Source organism: Leptopilina heterotoma, unplaced genomic scaffold (assembly GCF_015476425.1).
Source record: "Leptopilina heterotoma isolate Lh14 unplaced genomic scaffold, ASM1547642v1 Lhet_157, whole genome shotgun sequence".
Lineage (NCBI taxonomy): Eukaryota > Metazoa > Arthropoda > Insecta > Hymenoptera > Figitidae > Leptopilina > Leptopilina heterotoma.
In genome coordinates this window covers 641,736-654,757 of record NW_025110871.1, presented here as the reverse complement: position 1 = coordinate 654,757, position 13,022 = coordinate 641,736, and the positions used below count along the sequence as shown (strand labels likewise).

Here is a 13,022-nt window from a genome sequence, read left to right as displayed (position 1 = left end):
TTTTAAAAAATCTTGAAAATATAATTTGGTGTGATCGCACCCTTAGTGCCATTTTATCGAAATTAATTTCCCAACTCTGGTCTTATAGGTTAGAATCCAATTGCATTTTATAAATGTTGTTGTAATTTATTTAACACCGTGTTATTTAATTAAACAGAAAAAAATGGAAATTGGACGTGAAACTGTTTTAAAACTATATCGTAATTTACTCAAGGAAAGTAAAAACTGGAATTCTTACAATTACAGGTATTTTTTTAAACAAATTTTTAAAAATATTTTTTCACCTTTTTCACCCTATAAACACAACCTATAAATTAGAAAGAATTTATATAAAACAATTATTTATAAATCAAACTTGACTTATTATAAATATAACTTAGTAATATTCTAATTAATATGTAGGTATAGAATCTAAAATGAAAATTTTTCAATATCTAAATTAGTATTTTTTTAATAAGTGAAATAGCAACAAAATTATATTATAGGATGTACGCATTGCGAAAAATTCGCCATGAATTTCAAGAAAATAAAACAATTACGGATACAGAAAAGCTGAATGATTGCTTTAATCATGGACTGAAATCACTGGAAATAATTAAGCGACAAGTTGCAATTGGAAATTTGTATTTAACGCGACCTTTGGTTATAGAAACTCAACATCATCATGAAGTGAATGAAATAGAATTGAAATAGTTAATAAAAAAAGAGAAATTGTTTACATTTTAATTAAATTATCCAGATAAAAAAAAGTTACACTGAAAAATGTTTTTTGAAAACTGATTTTCCTATTTTCGCGCTCTTTTTATATTATTGATGATAGATTTATAAATCAAAAATTTGTATATAGCGTTTTCTGTTTGTAAATAAATTTCCAGAAATAATTATGTTGTAAGATTTGAATTTCCCGCTTTACTACTTTGGGGTTCTTCTATTTGTCGTGTATACGTCCCTGACTTTTTGACAGCTGACATAACCTTAAAAATGTCAGATATAACATCGAACGCATCGAACGAAAGTCACGAAAATGAATACATTTGTGAAAATAGTTTAAATTGTAATTAAAAATAAGATATTATGTAACAATTTACCTTAAACGATAAGATATGTTATTCGAAAATTGTTCTCAAGTGTCTTAAAAATTATAAAATGTCATTGATCTTAAAACTTTTGATTTCTTCATAGTTGACGTGGAAAGCAATAAAATGCTGATAATTAAAAATTAAGTGAATTAATTGTTTCAAATAGATAAAAAATAATAAAACAATGTCGACAAGAAATCTTACCGATGCTTTTGTTCTTATGAGAAATAATGCATTACAAACGAAACATATTTATGCTGAGCAGGTATAATATAAAAAAATTTTCAATTTTTATAAAGTATTAAATTGTAAATAGAAATTTAATTAAATTTTAAATATTTGTGATTTCATTATTCTTTTTTAGAATTTGTCAGATAGAATGGCCTTGGTGGAAATGGGAAGTCCCGATAGTTTTGAAATGAATGGCACAAATTTGGGAAATAGTGCACCACCACTTTGGATAGATGCTTTAGAGGAAACGCAATATATATTGAATCGTCTTCGAATAAAAATTGATGCACTTCTCGATTTGCATTCAAAACAATTAACAAGACCTACATTGGACGACACACCCCAGGTATAAACAGTGCTGGACTTTAAAAGTCCTTAAAAAACTTATCAAGAGATTATCTCCGGATCTCTAACTTTCGTTCTTGATTAATGAAAACATTTTTGACAATTCTATTATCTCAGATTTCTTAAAACCAACAAAAAATGAAACAATATTCCATACACGGAATATTCAGGCAAATAAATTGCTTTATTTGTTTAAAGCAAAATTGTTACCGAGTCTTAATATTCAATGAAGAGCTCTATAATGGGATATTATATGAATTATGTAGGTGAGAAAAAATCATTCTTTCCGAGTCAAATCAATCAAAAGTAAATGACTTCGACGATAACAATCGTCCTCATCAAAAAGTAAAATTTATTTAGAAAAAATCATCCTTACTCTCAGAAGATTGCACTAATATACAACCTTACTGATAGAGCGATAAAACTTTCAAACAACTGTTCTCATGGGAAAATTATAAAATTCATCAAATAGCTACTTATTGACAACTGTCACCCCAGGCTCCTTATTGACAAACATATAAAAAAACGCATTTGCAAAATAAATTCAAATATTCCAGTCAGAAAAAATAATAATGATTATTACACATTGGTACCAAAAATATGTTCACCATACATAAAAGGCTTCTATGAAAGAACGAAGTATAACCTAAGAAGATATAACATTCACTCTCTTCCCCCAGGTAATAAATTTATTCAAAAAGGTAAAGATAAAACAAACAAAAGCGAAATTGTAAACTCTGTCTATAAAATTAATTGCAAAATCTGCCCCATCTCATACGTAAGTGAATCAAAACATGTTTAAAAAACGTGTATACGAGCATAAAAACTCTAGAGATAATGCACTTGCATTACACAGCGCCGAACATGGACATGTTTTCGATTTTGACGGAATCTCTATACTAGATAGAGGAAAAGTACGAGGAAGAAGAATGATATCGTACGAATTTTGTTCAGAATTCCTAACGATTACACAACTCTTACGTATATATGGCTAATTTAATCATTATATAAATATTATAAACAAAATTAGTGATATTTAATTTCGGTAAACTATTTATAAATGTTGTCAATAGTCTAAATAATTAATATTATAGTTTGCATTTGTATATTGTTGCATAGGTCGACCGCTAGGTAAAGCTATAAAATTTTTTTTAAAAAATAACCATATATTGGCCCATTAAAGAAGTAAAAAAAATTTTACATCAGATTTGGATTCCTTGGTTCCAAATTAGATAAAAATAATATCTTTCGATATCTATGTAAAAAATTTTACATCTCTGTCCGATATGGGTTAACAAGAAATTTGACTCGAAAAGAATGATTTTTTCTCACCTATATAATTTTCGACCGAGTGATAATTCTACTTCATCTGCACGGAAAAAATTTAGGGACTCCAGAAGCGCAAAATCTTGTACAGATTTTGTACTGCTGTCTTTGTTCAACTGAAGTCCTAACTTTGGAGCTCTGGTGTCCACTGAGGTGCGTCTGCTATACTTCTGGGGACACCAGAGCTCCCCATTTAGGATATCGCTTGTCCAAGAATAGATGGATAAGCTCTGAGTGCTTTTGTAGTCCCCAAATTTTTTCCGTGTGGTCAATAAGTATAGATTCCTCGTTCTGAAGGATTCTAACTTTAATAAAATTGCAATAGGAATTTTTATTTCAATAAATGAAAATTTCAAATAAAAGCATAGACCCGATAAGTATTTGAAAGTCACGTAATAGTAGTATTGCTTCTAATTGTTTTAACAACCGTGTGTTGTTTATCACCTTAATAATGAAATTTTTTATATTTTTTAACCCGATGTTAGTTCATTTTGATTTGAACATTTACATTAAATTGTATATTGACAATATAAATAGGAAGAGAGGCAAATAGACCAATTAACGAGAGAAATAGGCCGAGCTTTTTCTACGGGCTACAGACAAGTGCAAACCATAAAAAATGCATCTCAACATGAAACAAGACAAGCAGAGCGACGACTTGCAACAAGCGCCGTAATGGCTTTATCCTCTGCCCTTCAAGATATGGCAATTCGTTACCGAACTGCTCAAAATCATTATTTACAACGTAAGACTAATTTTAATTTTAAGTAGCCAATAAAATTTATTTAACTTATTGTAGGTAAATTATATTAAATATGAAAAACTATAGAATTAAATGAAGATGTTAAAATATCAATATTAGAATTCACGATTTTTAGAGGTGAATTCCAGAGAAGAGAGGAATAGAAAATTTTTTGAAGATGAACAAACACAAGTATTAAATGGATCAACGGATTTGTGGCTCTCGGAATCGTTTCAGGGCGATACAAATTCGAGTTCTTGGAATGAGGGCCAACAGAAGCAAGAGTCAGTTTTACTAAATTTTGACGAGGCCGAAGAAAATATAAGACAGGCCTTGGAAAGAGAACAAGAAGTTGGTCACATTGTTCATAGTATTTCTGAGTTAAATCATATATTCAAGGTGAGTTCATTCATATATACTCTTTTTAAAAAAAAATTAAGATATTTTGCCTTAAAATAGGTTCTTGAATTAATATTACTTTCTTCATACTATAACATACTGTTTTTGATCATTAGGATCTTGCAAATATGGTTCAGGACCAGGGTACTGTCTTGGATCGAATTGATTATAATATCGAGCAGACTCAAGTTCAGGTATACGAAGGTTATCAACAGCTTAAAAAAGCTGATTCTTACCAAAGAACAAATCGAAAGATGTATTGTATTTTAGTACTCGCTGGAGCAATTATTATTCTTAGTTTTCTCCTTGTTGTATTCAAAACTTAGTGAATTTTTTATACAACTAGTGTAGGCTAAACATCCAAAGTTATATAAATTATTACAAGAACAAATATTACAATAGAGAGAATGTAGATTAAGAGAACGAATTTTTTTTATAATATGAATGTTTTTCTCCTTGTTATGAATTTTTATTAACGTTCATTGTCATATATGCCATAATAAATTAAAAAATGTTTTTAATCAACTTTAGAGAAGTATTAAGAACATTTCATTTTGGGTCAGACTTAACATTAATTTGCTTTTCTAAAAAATGTGTTTAAATATTATTTAAACATTTCTTCAACTACTATAATATTCATCAGTATTTATTATAAAATATGCGTCAATGGGAAATTTAGATTTGTTCACAAACAGTGGTCCAATAATCAAGAACAAATCTTCTGTTTGTAATATATTGTGGTTGTGTATACGTTATAAGTGTAAATATGTGCTTTCTTTATAAATAATTATTGTACATGTTATTTATCTATTATTAGCTGTGAAATGAAAAAATAAATTATTGTTTATTATTAAAATACAATAGTTTTTGAAATTTTATTTATTTTATATCTTAGATAACCCAAAAAATAACATAAAGAATATATTGTAGTATTCATAAGAAAAACTTCAAATTATTAAAACAATTCCCACAAGTCCATACTATAAATTTGAGAAATTAAATTTATTCGCATAAATATTAAAATATCATTTTTAACCCATTAACGCCTAAATGCACTGAATTTTTAGTCTGATTTCAAACTTAAATATTTTTTAATAAACATACTAAAATTTTCTCTTCAGAATAAATTTTTTTTATGCATTAGAGTGTCCTCTATCCGAATATGATGGTAAAAAATTGTTTAACAATATTTTTTGCATATAATTAGGGATCGTCCATATATTACGTAACACTTTTTGGGGGGAGGGGGGGGGGTCAAGCTATTTGTTACGATAAGCCAAAAAAAATTGAGCTAATGTATGTAACAGTGTGTTACATGGGGGGAAGGGGTCAAAATTTTCAAAAATTAGCGTTACGTAATGTATGAACGGCTGGCCCATTAAAATTCGCTGATTACGAATCTGATATTAGTTTTTGAAAATTTAAAATGTCGGATTCAATATGGCGGATAAAATTTTTAAAAGTCGGTAGGATTCATTTGAAAATGCTAACTCGGTGGTTTTCGGGGTATCTGATAACGAATCTGATAATAATTTTCCAAAATTCAAAATGGTGGATCCAATATATGTCAAGCACATTAGTCCAGATTGCCCTTTGGGATGATGACTTTTTAGTCGGCCGAATCGTACTCATCTTGACTTAAATTTCTTTATATAATGAATGGCATAGTTATATATTTCGATTCTTTAAATTTACATAATATAAATATTGAATCTAAAAAACTTAAATATTGCAATTGCATCCGTTTTCTTTCTTTGAAAATTTTTTTAATAGACAGACAAAAAATGTTTAGTATAAATATAAATTTCTTTCTTTACATTAAAATATGTAATAATAATTTATTTACAACAACTATTATTGAGCGTGAACAAATACGTTTTTCCTTACAGGTTGAACAGGTCAACTTTTACCTTATACGGTAAATAAAAGGTCATTTATTTGTAAGTATAATTTATTTTATAAGAAAATGAATGAAACAAAGTAATATGATTTCATGATTAATGTTAAAATAAAAAATTGTCATTCATCAGTAAAACGTTTTCTAATGAATAGTGATGTGACATTTTTTTGTCATTACAAAAAAAAATTTCATATGTTTAACAACGATTTTATTTTTTAATTTGACAAACACTCTTACATTTGCTGATAAGAAGGAGGGTAAAAAAATACTCTTTTAAATTATAAAAGATTTGATACGCCTGATAATATAATTGACATAGGTCAAAAAGTGACAGATTTTATTTATAAATAATAAGAATAAAAATAAATTGTTGTGTTACTTTTTATTTTAATGAATTCATTTTTGGTGCTATAAAAGACTCCTTCGGAATAAAAATAATTTAGTTCCTTTTTGATAAGCTCTTTATGCATGAAGAAAATAATATTTGAAAAGATGATTTTTAAAAATTTTAAATAAAATATTAGTACGAAGTACTATTAAAGGTATAATATTTAAAAAAGTATAATTAAGTTACAATTTACTTTAAATACTTTTGATTCTTTTATCTTGATACTCCCACGAAATCATATTACATTATTATATACTGCTATTAATGTTAATCATTTGTATAAACTTTTAGTTACCCATATAGGGTCCAGTAGGACTGCGGGAACAAAATTTGTAAATAAATATATAAATAGCCATTGTATCTTTATTTGACGTATAAAATATTAAAGTTTTTTAAATATTTATTATTTCACAAAACTATACATTTTTTTGTACACTAAATTGTTCTTTGTTAAATAACCTTTTAAATTTTAATGTCACTTTTTATTTCTAGCTAAAAATGTTGTTCTCAACAAATTGTATTATTCTTTGTTTAATCATTATTGCAATATTCAAAATTATTGCCTACTACAATGATAATAGAACATATTACAAGAAAGCTTCTACTCTTCCTGGACCTAAAACTTTTCCAATCTTAGGCAATGTAAATCTATTTCTTTCTCAACGGATAGGAAGTGAGTATTATATTTTTAATATATATATATTTTTTTAAATATTGTTGGAAATATTTTTTATCTACTTTTATAATATATTGTTTAAAAACCTTTTTTTATATTCACTGATTTAAAACAGAAATTAAATAAACCTTTTTCTCAAGTACATTCTTTAAATTTACAATAGTCAATATCAATTTTTTAAATCATTATCATTAAGTCTATGATAAACGACGCAAACATTTTTATTATAAAAACTATTAAGAGATTATTAAAGGAAATAGGTGCTGTTATCTTTGTTGGAAATCAAGGTACAAAAGTGATTAATTTAGCATAATGCCTAACTAAAACGTCAAATTGTAACCGAAGAAAAATTTTATTAAAAAAAATTTTTATTAAAAAAATTTAGTTAGTAGTTTACTTGGCAGTAAATGGTTATTATATAGTTTTTAACTTAAACTTTAAGTGTCTAGAAATACTTTTATATCAGAGAATGTATTTGAATATCTATATAATACCATGGAATTATTTCTTTATATATTTTTGTAGATATGATATCAGTAATGGGCCAACTGTCATACTCGTATCCATCAATATGTAGACTGTGGTTAGGAAACAAATTAATAGTCAATATTTACGATCCAGAACTTCTTAAAGTAAGAATTTGAAATACAAATTAATATTACCTATTAATATTGTGATCATATTTTATGTTATTTATAATAATTAAAATTTTTTCAAAGATTTTCCTCTATGAAAGTAACGCTTTAGAAAAATCAAGAATCTATAAAGTGTTTGAACCATTGTTAGGCAAAAGTTTATTTACGGCATCGGGTAAGTTTAATTTTATATATATAGTTATAAAGCATAAAAATTGAACATTTTTATTAATTTTCATAGACAAACAACTAACATTTTATAAATACAAAATTTAAACTGCAAATTTAAATAAAATTTTTTTTAAAATTTTAATATGAAGGCGTATTATAAAATCTTATCAAAGTCTACACAGCAAAAAGTAATTCTTATTTTAAGAACAATCTGAAATTAAAGAAGCATGCTTTGCTCTTTAAATTCCGGAAAAAATATGATTTAAAATTAAACAAAGTTTCATTTTTAAAAAATATATATATTAAAATTATTTTAGTTCCTTCGTGGCATGCTCACAGAAAAATAATACTGCCAGCATTTTCAACTAAAAGATTGCACCAGTATATCGAAATTATTAACAAAAACTTAGTAAACTTTATGGATCTTTTATCAAGTAAAGAAAATTGTGAAGAATTCGATATAACTAAGATTTATAAGATTAATTTACTACGTTCTGTTTTAGGTAAGAATAGGAGTTTCTATAAACAAATTATTAATATTAATAAATTCATATTAATAATAATCGAAGACTTTACTGTCTATATACTTAGACATTGAAAAATTTTACGGTAGATGAATTAATAATAATAAAGATAATTTTTCGTCTTTTTTAGAAATATTCATGGATAATCAATTAAATATGTGTGATGATGAAATAACGAAATTCGCTGAATTAACATCAAGGTTCGTGAAATTTTTATTTAAAACTAATTTCGCATATAAACTTAATAGCAAATATAGGTTAAAATTAGTCATAATTACAATAATAGGTAACAATGCAATCAAATAATTTTTTTTCTAGATCGATAAACCTTATGAAGAAAAGAATTTATAATATTTTCTTATTACCAGATTTTCTTTTTAACCTTACACAATTATCGAGAGAAACATATACAAATGCTGCATCAGTAAAAGATATTCTAAATACGGTAATTTAATATATTTTAACCAACAACGATTTTTAACTATTAAATCCTCTGTAAAAAAAATTCGATCGAATTTAAAAAATAAAAATTCGACATCAATTCTGAGCTGATTTTTCTTAGATTGGATTTCATATTTTTAAATGGCTTACTTTCCAAACATATAAATTAATAACAAAATTTACACGGAATTCATGTAGAATTTTTTATAAAATACGATAGAATTAGTTTCACCCGGAGTTGAACTAAAAATATATATTTTTTGTTTTAGATCATTCAAAGGCGAAGAACATTTCTGAAAACTACGGATGACAAAGGTACATGATCATTTTTTTTCATTCTGCTATTGTCCTTAAAGTATGAGCTATTACCGACATTTTAGTCTCTCTTTGATTGTGATGTTGACATTCTTTTGCACCTCGCAGAAATTCTTCTGCTTTGTCTTTGATGCATTCTGACTCTTCATCTTGCTGCTTTGTGGCAGGATAAATCCTATAAACAGTTTTCATTTAGAATTATATAACTTGGAGTCGTTCTTTTTGGAATAATTGTGTCACCACTCATTAATATTCACAGTAAAAAGTAAATCTTATTTTAAGGTCTATCTGAAATTAAACAAGTCTTAAATGTAATGCCAGTCTTCTATATTCAGTATACAACTGATAATTTTTAACATGATTATCTTAAATTCAACACATTCTTTGCTGATAATCAGCATGCTTTGCTCTTCAAATTCATCAAAAAATGTTATTTGAAATTAAACAAAGATTGTCTTAAAAATGTTGCATCTTAAATCAAGGTTTACAAATATTCGCGTAGGGCAAGAATATCGGCAGAGTTCTGTTATTTGAGTTTGGTTCTGTCGACTGTTGTATTGAAGTATATATAAAGACAATCTCATCAGAGTGCACATTTTGGTCGCGTTCCTGATCATGGGATAAATTCTAGAATAGTTCTGAAAAGTATAATAAATCGACAAAATTCATTAGAAGCAAGCAGAAATGAAAAGATACAACTATTAAGAGTTGCAAATATATCGCGGAATTAAGACGTCAAACGATTTTCATGTTAAATAAAAACAATATCATTATACACTGCTTAATCCATTCCAGTAATGGACATTTTTAATGACATTTTTTTATCTTGTTAACAGATGAAAATTGTAATAAAACACTTCTGGATACGTTAATAGAACAATGTGATCATACAAACGCAATCACCGATGAAGAGGTGTTACAGGAAATCACTACAATAATTTTTGGGGTGAAGAAGAAAAATTAATTTGTTTCTTTGCTTTGCTGACTTCCTTAAAATTATTCCTAAACTTAAATTTAATTTTTCAGTCCATTGATACTACTATAGCTACTTTCTCATTTCTTATCCTAGTACTTGTAACACATCCTGAAATACAGGTAATGAAAATGTTTCAAGCTAAACTTAGAAATATTCTCTTGAAGAAGCAATTGAAATTTAAAATATTTTGAATTGTTATTTAATACTCATAACAATTTGTATGTTTTTTTAAATTACATCTATAGACAAGGGTACACGAAGAACTTTATAGGATTTTTGGACATACGGATCCTAATGATTATCCAGCTAATGATAGCGATCTAATTAAAATGGAATATTTATCGAGAGTCATCAAAGAGACATTACGATACTTTCCGACCGTTCCATATTTTTTACGAAATGTTACAAATGATCTTCGTATTAGTTCGTTTCTCTTTTTCTAAAAATTTAAACAAACTTTATTTTTATCATTTTAAAATTGTTATTTCTATGTTTAAATATTAATATCATTTTTAGAAAAATACACTATACCAAAAGGGACAGATGTATTTATCTCAATTGCGCAACTACATAAAAATAAAAAATTTTGGCCTAAACCAAAAAACTTTGATCCTGATAGATTTCTCCCTAATGAAATCGCAAAACGACCTTCATGCTGCTATTTACCTTTTAGTATGGGTTCAAGAAGTTGTATAGGTAAATAAAACAATTTCCAAATAAAACTTAATATATAATGTATAATAATAGTACAATTAACATATAAAAAATGTTTAATTATAATTTCTTCTCTATTTCAAAGGTTTCAGATTTGCCGAAATGTTATTGAAGATTGTTATTTCCTCAATTCTTCGAAAATATGTTTTGTCATGTGATAAAACTATACCGTTACAACATGTAAAATTGGATTACAGGATTTTCGCACATCAAAGGGAACCAATTAAAATAAAAATAAAAAAGATAGAAACCAATTAGTTAAAAGTGATTTTCTAAAGTGGATATGGTTAAGGTACTAGTCACGTAAAATGGTTTTCGTCAGATTTTTTTCAAATTTTGCATACTTATTCCTGAAGTATTTATCTACAGAATGAGACTAATTTAATTAATTTCGACCGCTCCAAAGCTTCAACAAATGAATTCAAAGTTCATAAATTTTACAAAGAGGGAGCACCCAATGTATATGTATTGAATTTGTTTAATAATTATTTATATGATAACTAATCGTTAGATTTTGAAACAAAACTGCAAACCTTTGGCTAGATTTGTACTCGTATTCCTTGTAACTAATATTAAAATTGTTAATCGAATTGTATCTTTTATCATTGTTATGTGTGGCATGAAAATAAAAGATATATTATTATCAACATGGTATAAGACTGCTTGTATTGATTGGGCGAAAATTATCATATTTACATCCTGCGGCATAAATTTGAATTACGTCTTTTCTTAAATGTATGAACATTTTAAGGACTTTCCACTGAAATACTTGCAATCTTTCACTAAATCATTTCTGAAATATTCAGAAAATATTATGTATACTATATGGATCAGTTATTATTTCTAGTTTTCTTGTTAAACGAATAATGAAACATATATTATTGTTAATTTCTCTCCGAAGAACATTTTGATTTGTTCCTACTTGATTTCTATATATTTATATATAAAAATGATATATAAAATTTAGTTTTATAATTTAAACAAGTTGTTCATTTCATGACCATTTAGCTTCCTCAATATATAAAAATTGCGGTTTTGCAAACTTTTGAAAAACTATGTACAAAAGGGTTGGTCCAGAAGATTTGTTATTTGAAAAGGGGGGGGGGGGGTTCTTTAAAAAAAAGACAACTCCGGTTGAATTTGAAAAGGGGAGGTCCTTTGAAAAAAAAGACAACTCCGGTTGTTAGTTATTTAGTACTTTACTAAATTATATTAGTTCCACATTAAATCTGACATTTTGACTTTTCATATTCGTCCCGACATTCTAATTTTGGAAATCTGACTTCAGCTTTGTAATGAGAAATTAAAGAACATTAAAAACCCCTAGACATCAAAACCCCGCTAGACATCCGCCATTTTGAATTTTGAAAATCTGACTTCAGATTCATAATCAGCGACCAAATAAGCGATATTAACAAATTTGTTTTTTGTCCTACCTGCACGAAAAGTATGTCATTTCGGGCACTTAAGGCGGGCGCAAAGTAACACATTACGCCCGGGAGTGGAGGAAGCGCAAAATACTTTTCCGCCCGCTTGTTAATTATTTGATTTTCTTCATTAAAATGCGACATTTTCGACTTTCTTTTTATGTTGACTATAAAACTGCAAACATTTTCAACTTGTTTTATTTTGTCTATAAAAGTTTGCAATTTTTTTTTCTTTAAAATAATAATGAGATATTTGGTTTTGTTTCCATTTCGTTTATCAAAATTGTCAATTTTAAAAGTTCCTGTTTCAGTTTTGTTCAATTATTAATTACTACGTTCTAAATAAATACTATGTTTCCAGAATACATTGTTTTTTATTTCTATTTTAAAACTTCTATCATTAAAGACTTCATTCGATATAATATTTATATAGAGCTTAATTTTTAACTAATATGAGAGTTTAATCGTGCGTGCCCTCAATGCCATATTTTCCATGCAGTTAGGACAAAAAATTATGTTCGCATCATGGGCGCAAAGGTGATTACGACTTTGGCGAAATTTCGGGACCTCGGGGACACTTTCGCTCCCTCGGCTTCGCCTCGGGCGCGAAATTGTGTCCCCTCGGTCCCTTCATTTCGCCATCGTCGCAATCACCTATTTTGCGCCCTTGTTACGAAAATAACTATTATATCTCGGTTGCTGGTTGAAGAAACTTTAAAATAAAACATCAGTC

At 27.2% G+C, this 13,022-nt stretch overlaps 3 protein-coding genes across 8 annotated transcripts; all 3 read left to right on the top strand.

Moving 5' to 3' along the window:
* Positions 1-74: 74 nt before the first annotated feature.
* On the top strand, positions 75-763 carry LOC122498694 (LYR motif-containing protein 4). Its single transcript, XM_043606549.1, has 2 exons — positions 75-246; positions 486-763. The coding sequence occupies exons 1-2, from the start codon at positions 164-166 to the stop codon at positions 691-693; spliced, it is 291 nt and encodes a 96-aa protein (XP_043462484.1). The 5' UTR covers positions 75-163; the 3' UTR covers positions 694-763.
* Positions 764-914: 151 nt separating this feature from the next.
* On the top strand, positions 915-4,948 carry LOC122498693 (syntaxin-16). Its single transcript, XM_043606548.1, has 5 exons — positions 915-1,344; positions 1,444-1,656; positions 3,519-3,726; positions 3,860-4,122; positions 4,239-4,948. Exons 1-5 carry the CDS (start codon positions 1,264-1,266, stop codon positions 4,446-4,448), a joined length of 975 nt encoding a protein of 324 aa, XP_043462483.1. The 5' UTR covers positions 915-1,263; the 3' UTR covers positions 4,449-4,948.
* Positions 4,949-6,503: 1,555 nt separating this feature from the next.
* On the top strand, positions 6,504-11,950 carry LOC122498705 (cytochrome P450 4g15-like). Of its 6 annotated transcripts, XM_043606565.1 has the most exons (13): positions 6,504-6,564; positions 6,903-7,083; positions 7,612-7,718; positions 7,806-7,896; positions 8,210-8,395; positions 8,547-8,616; positions 8,735-8,861; positions 9,127-9,172; positions 10,009-10,118; positions 10,199-10,267; positions 10,394-10,571; positions 10,665-10,844; positions 10,948-11,950. In XM_043606565.1, the coding sequence occupies exons 2-13, from the start codon at positions 6,909-6,911 to the stop codon at positions 11,118-11,120; spliced, it is 1,512 nt and encodes a 503-aa protein (XP_043462500.1). In that variant the 5' UTR covers positions 6,504-6,564; positions 6,903-6,908; the 3' UTR covers positions 11,121-11,950. The 6 variants fall into 6 exon arrangements, with proteins under 6 accessions (XP_043462500.1, XP_043462499.1, XP_043462504.1 ...); XM_043606564.1 differs by lacking the exon at positions 6,504-6,564 and having other exon boundaries at positions 6,896-7,083; XM_043606566.1 differs by lacking the exons at positions 6,504-6,564; positions 6,903-7,083 and adding an exon at positions 7,271-7,373.
* Positions 11,951-13,022: the final 1,072 nt, after the last annotated feature.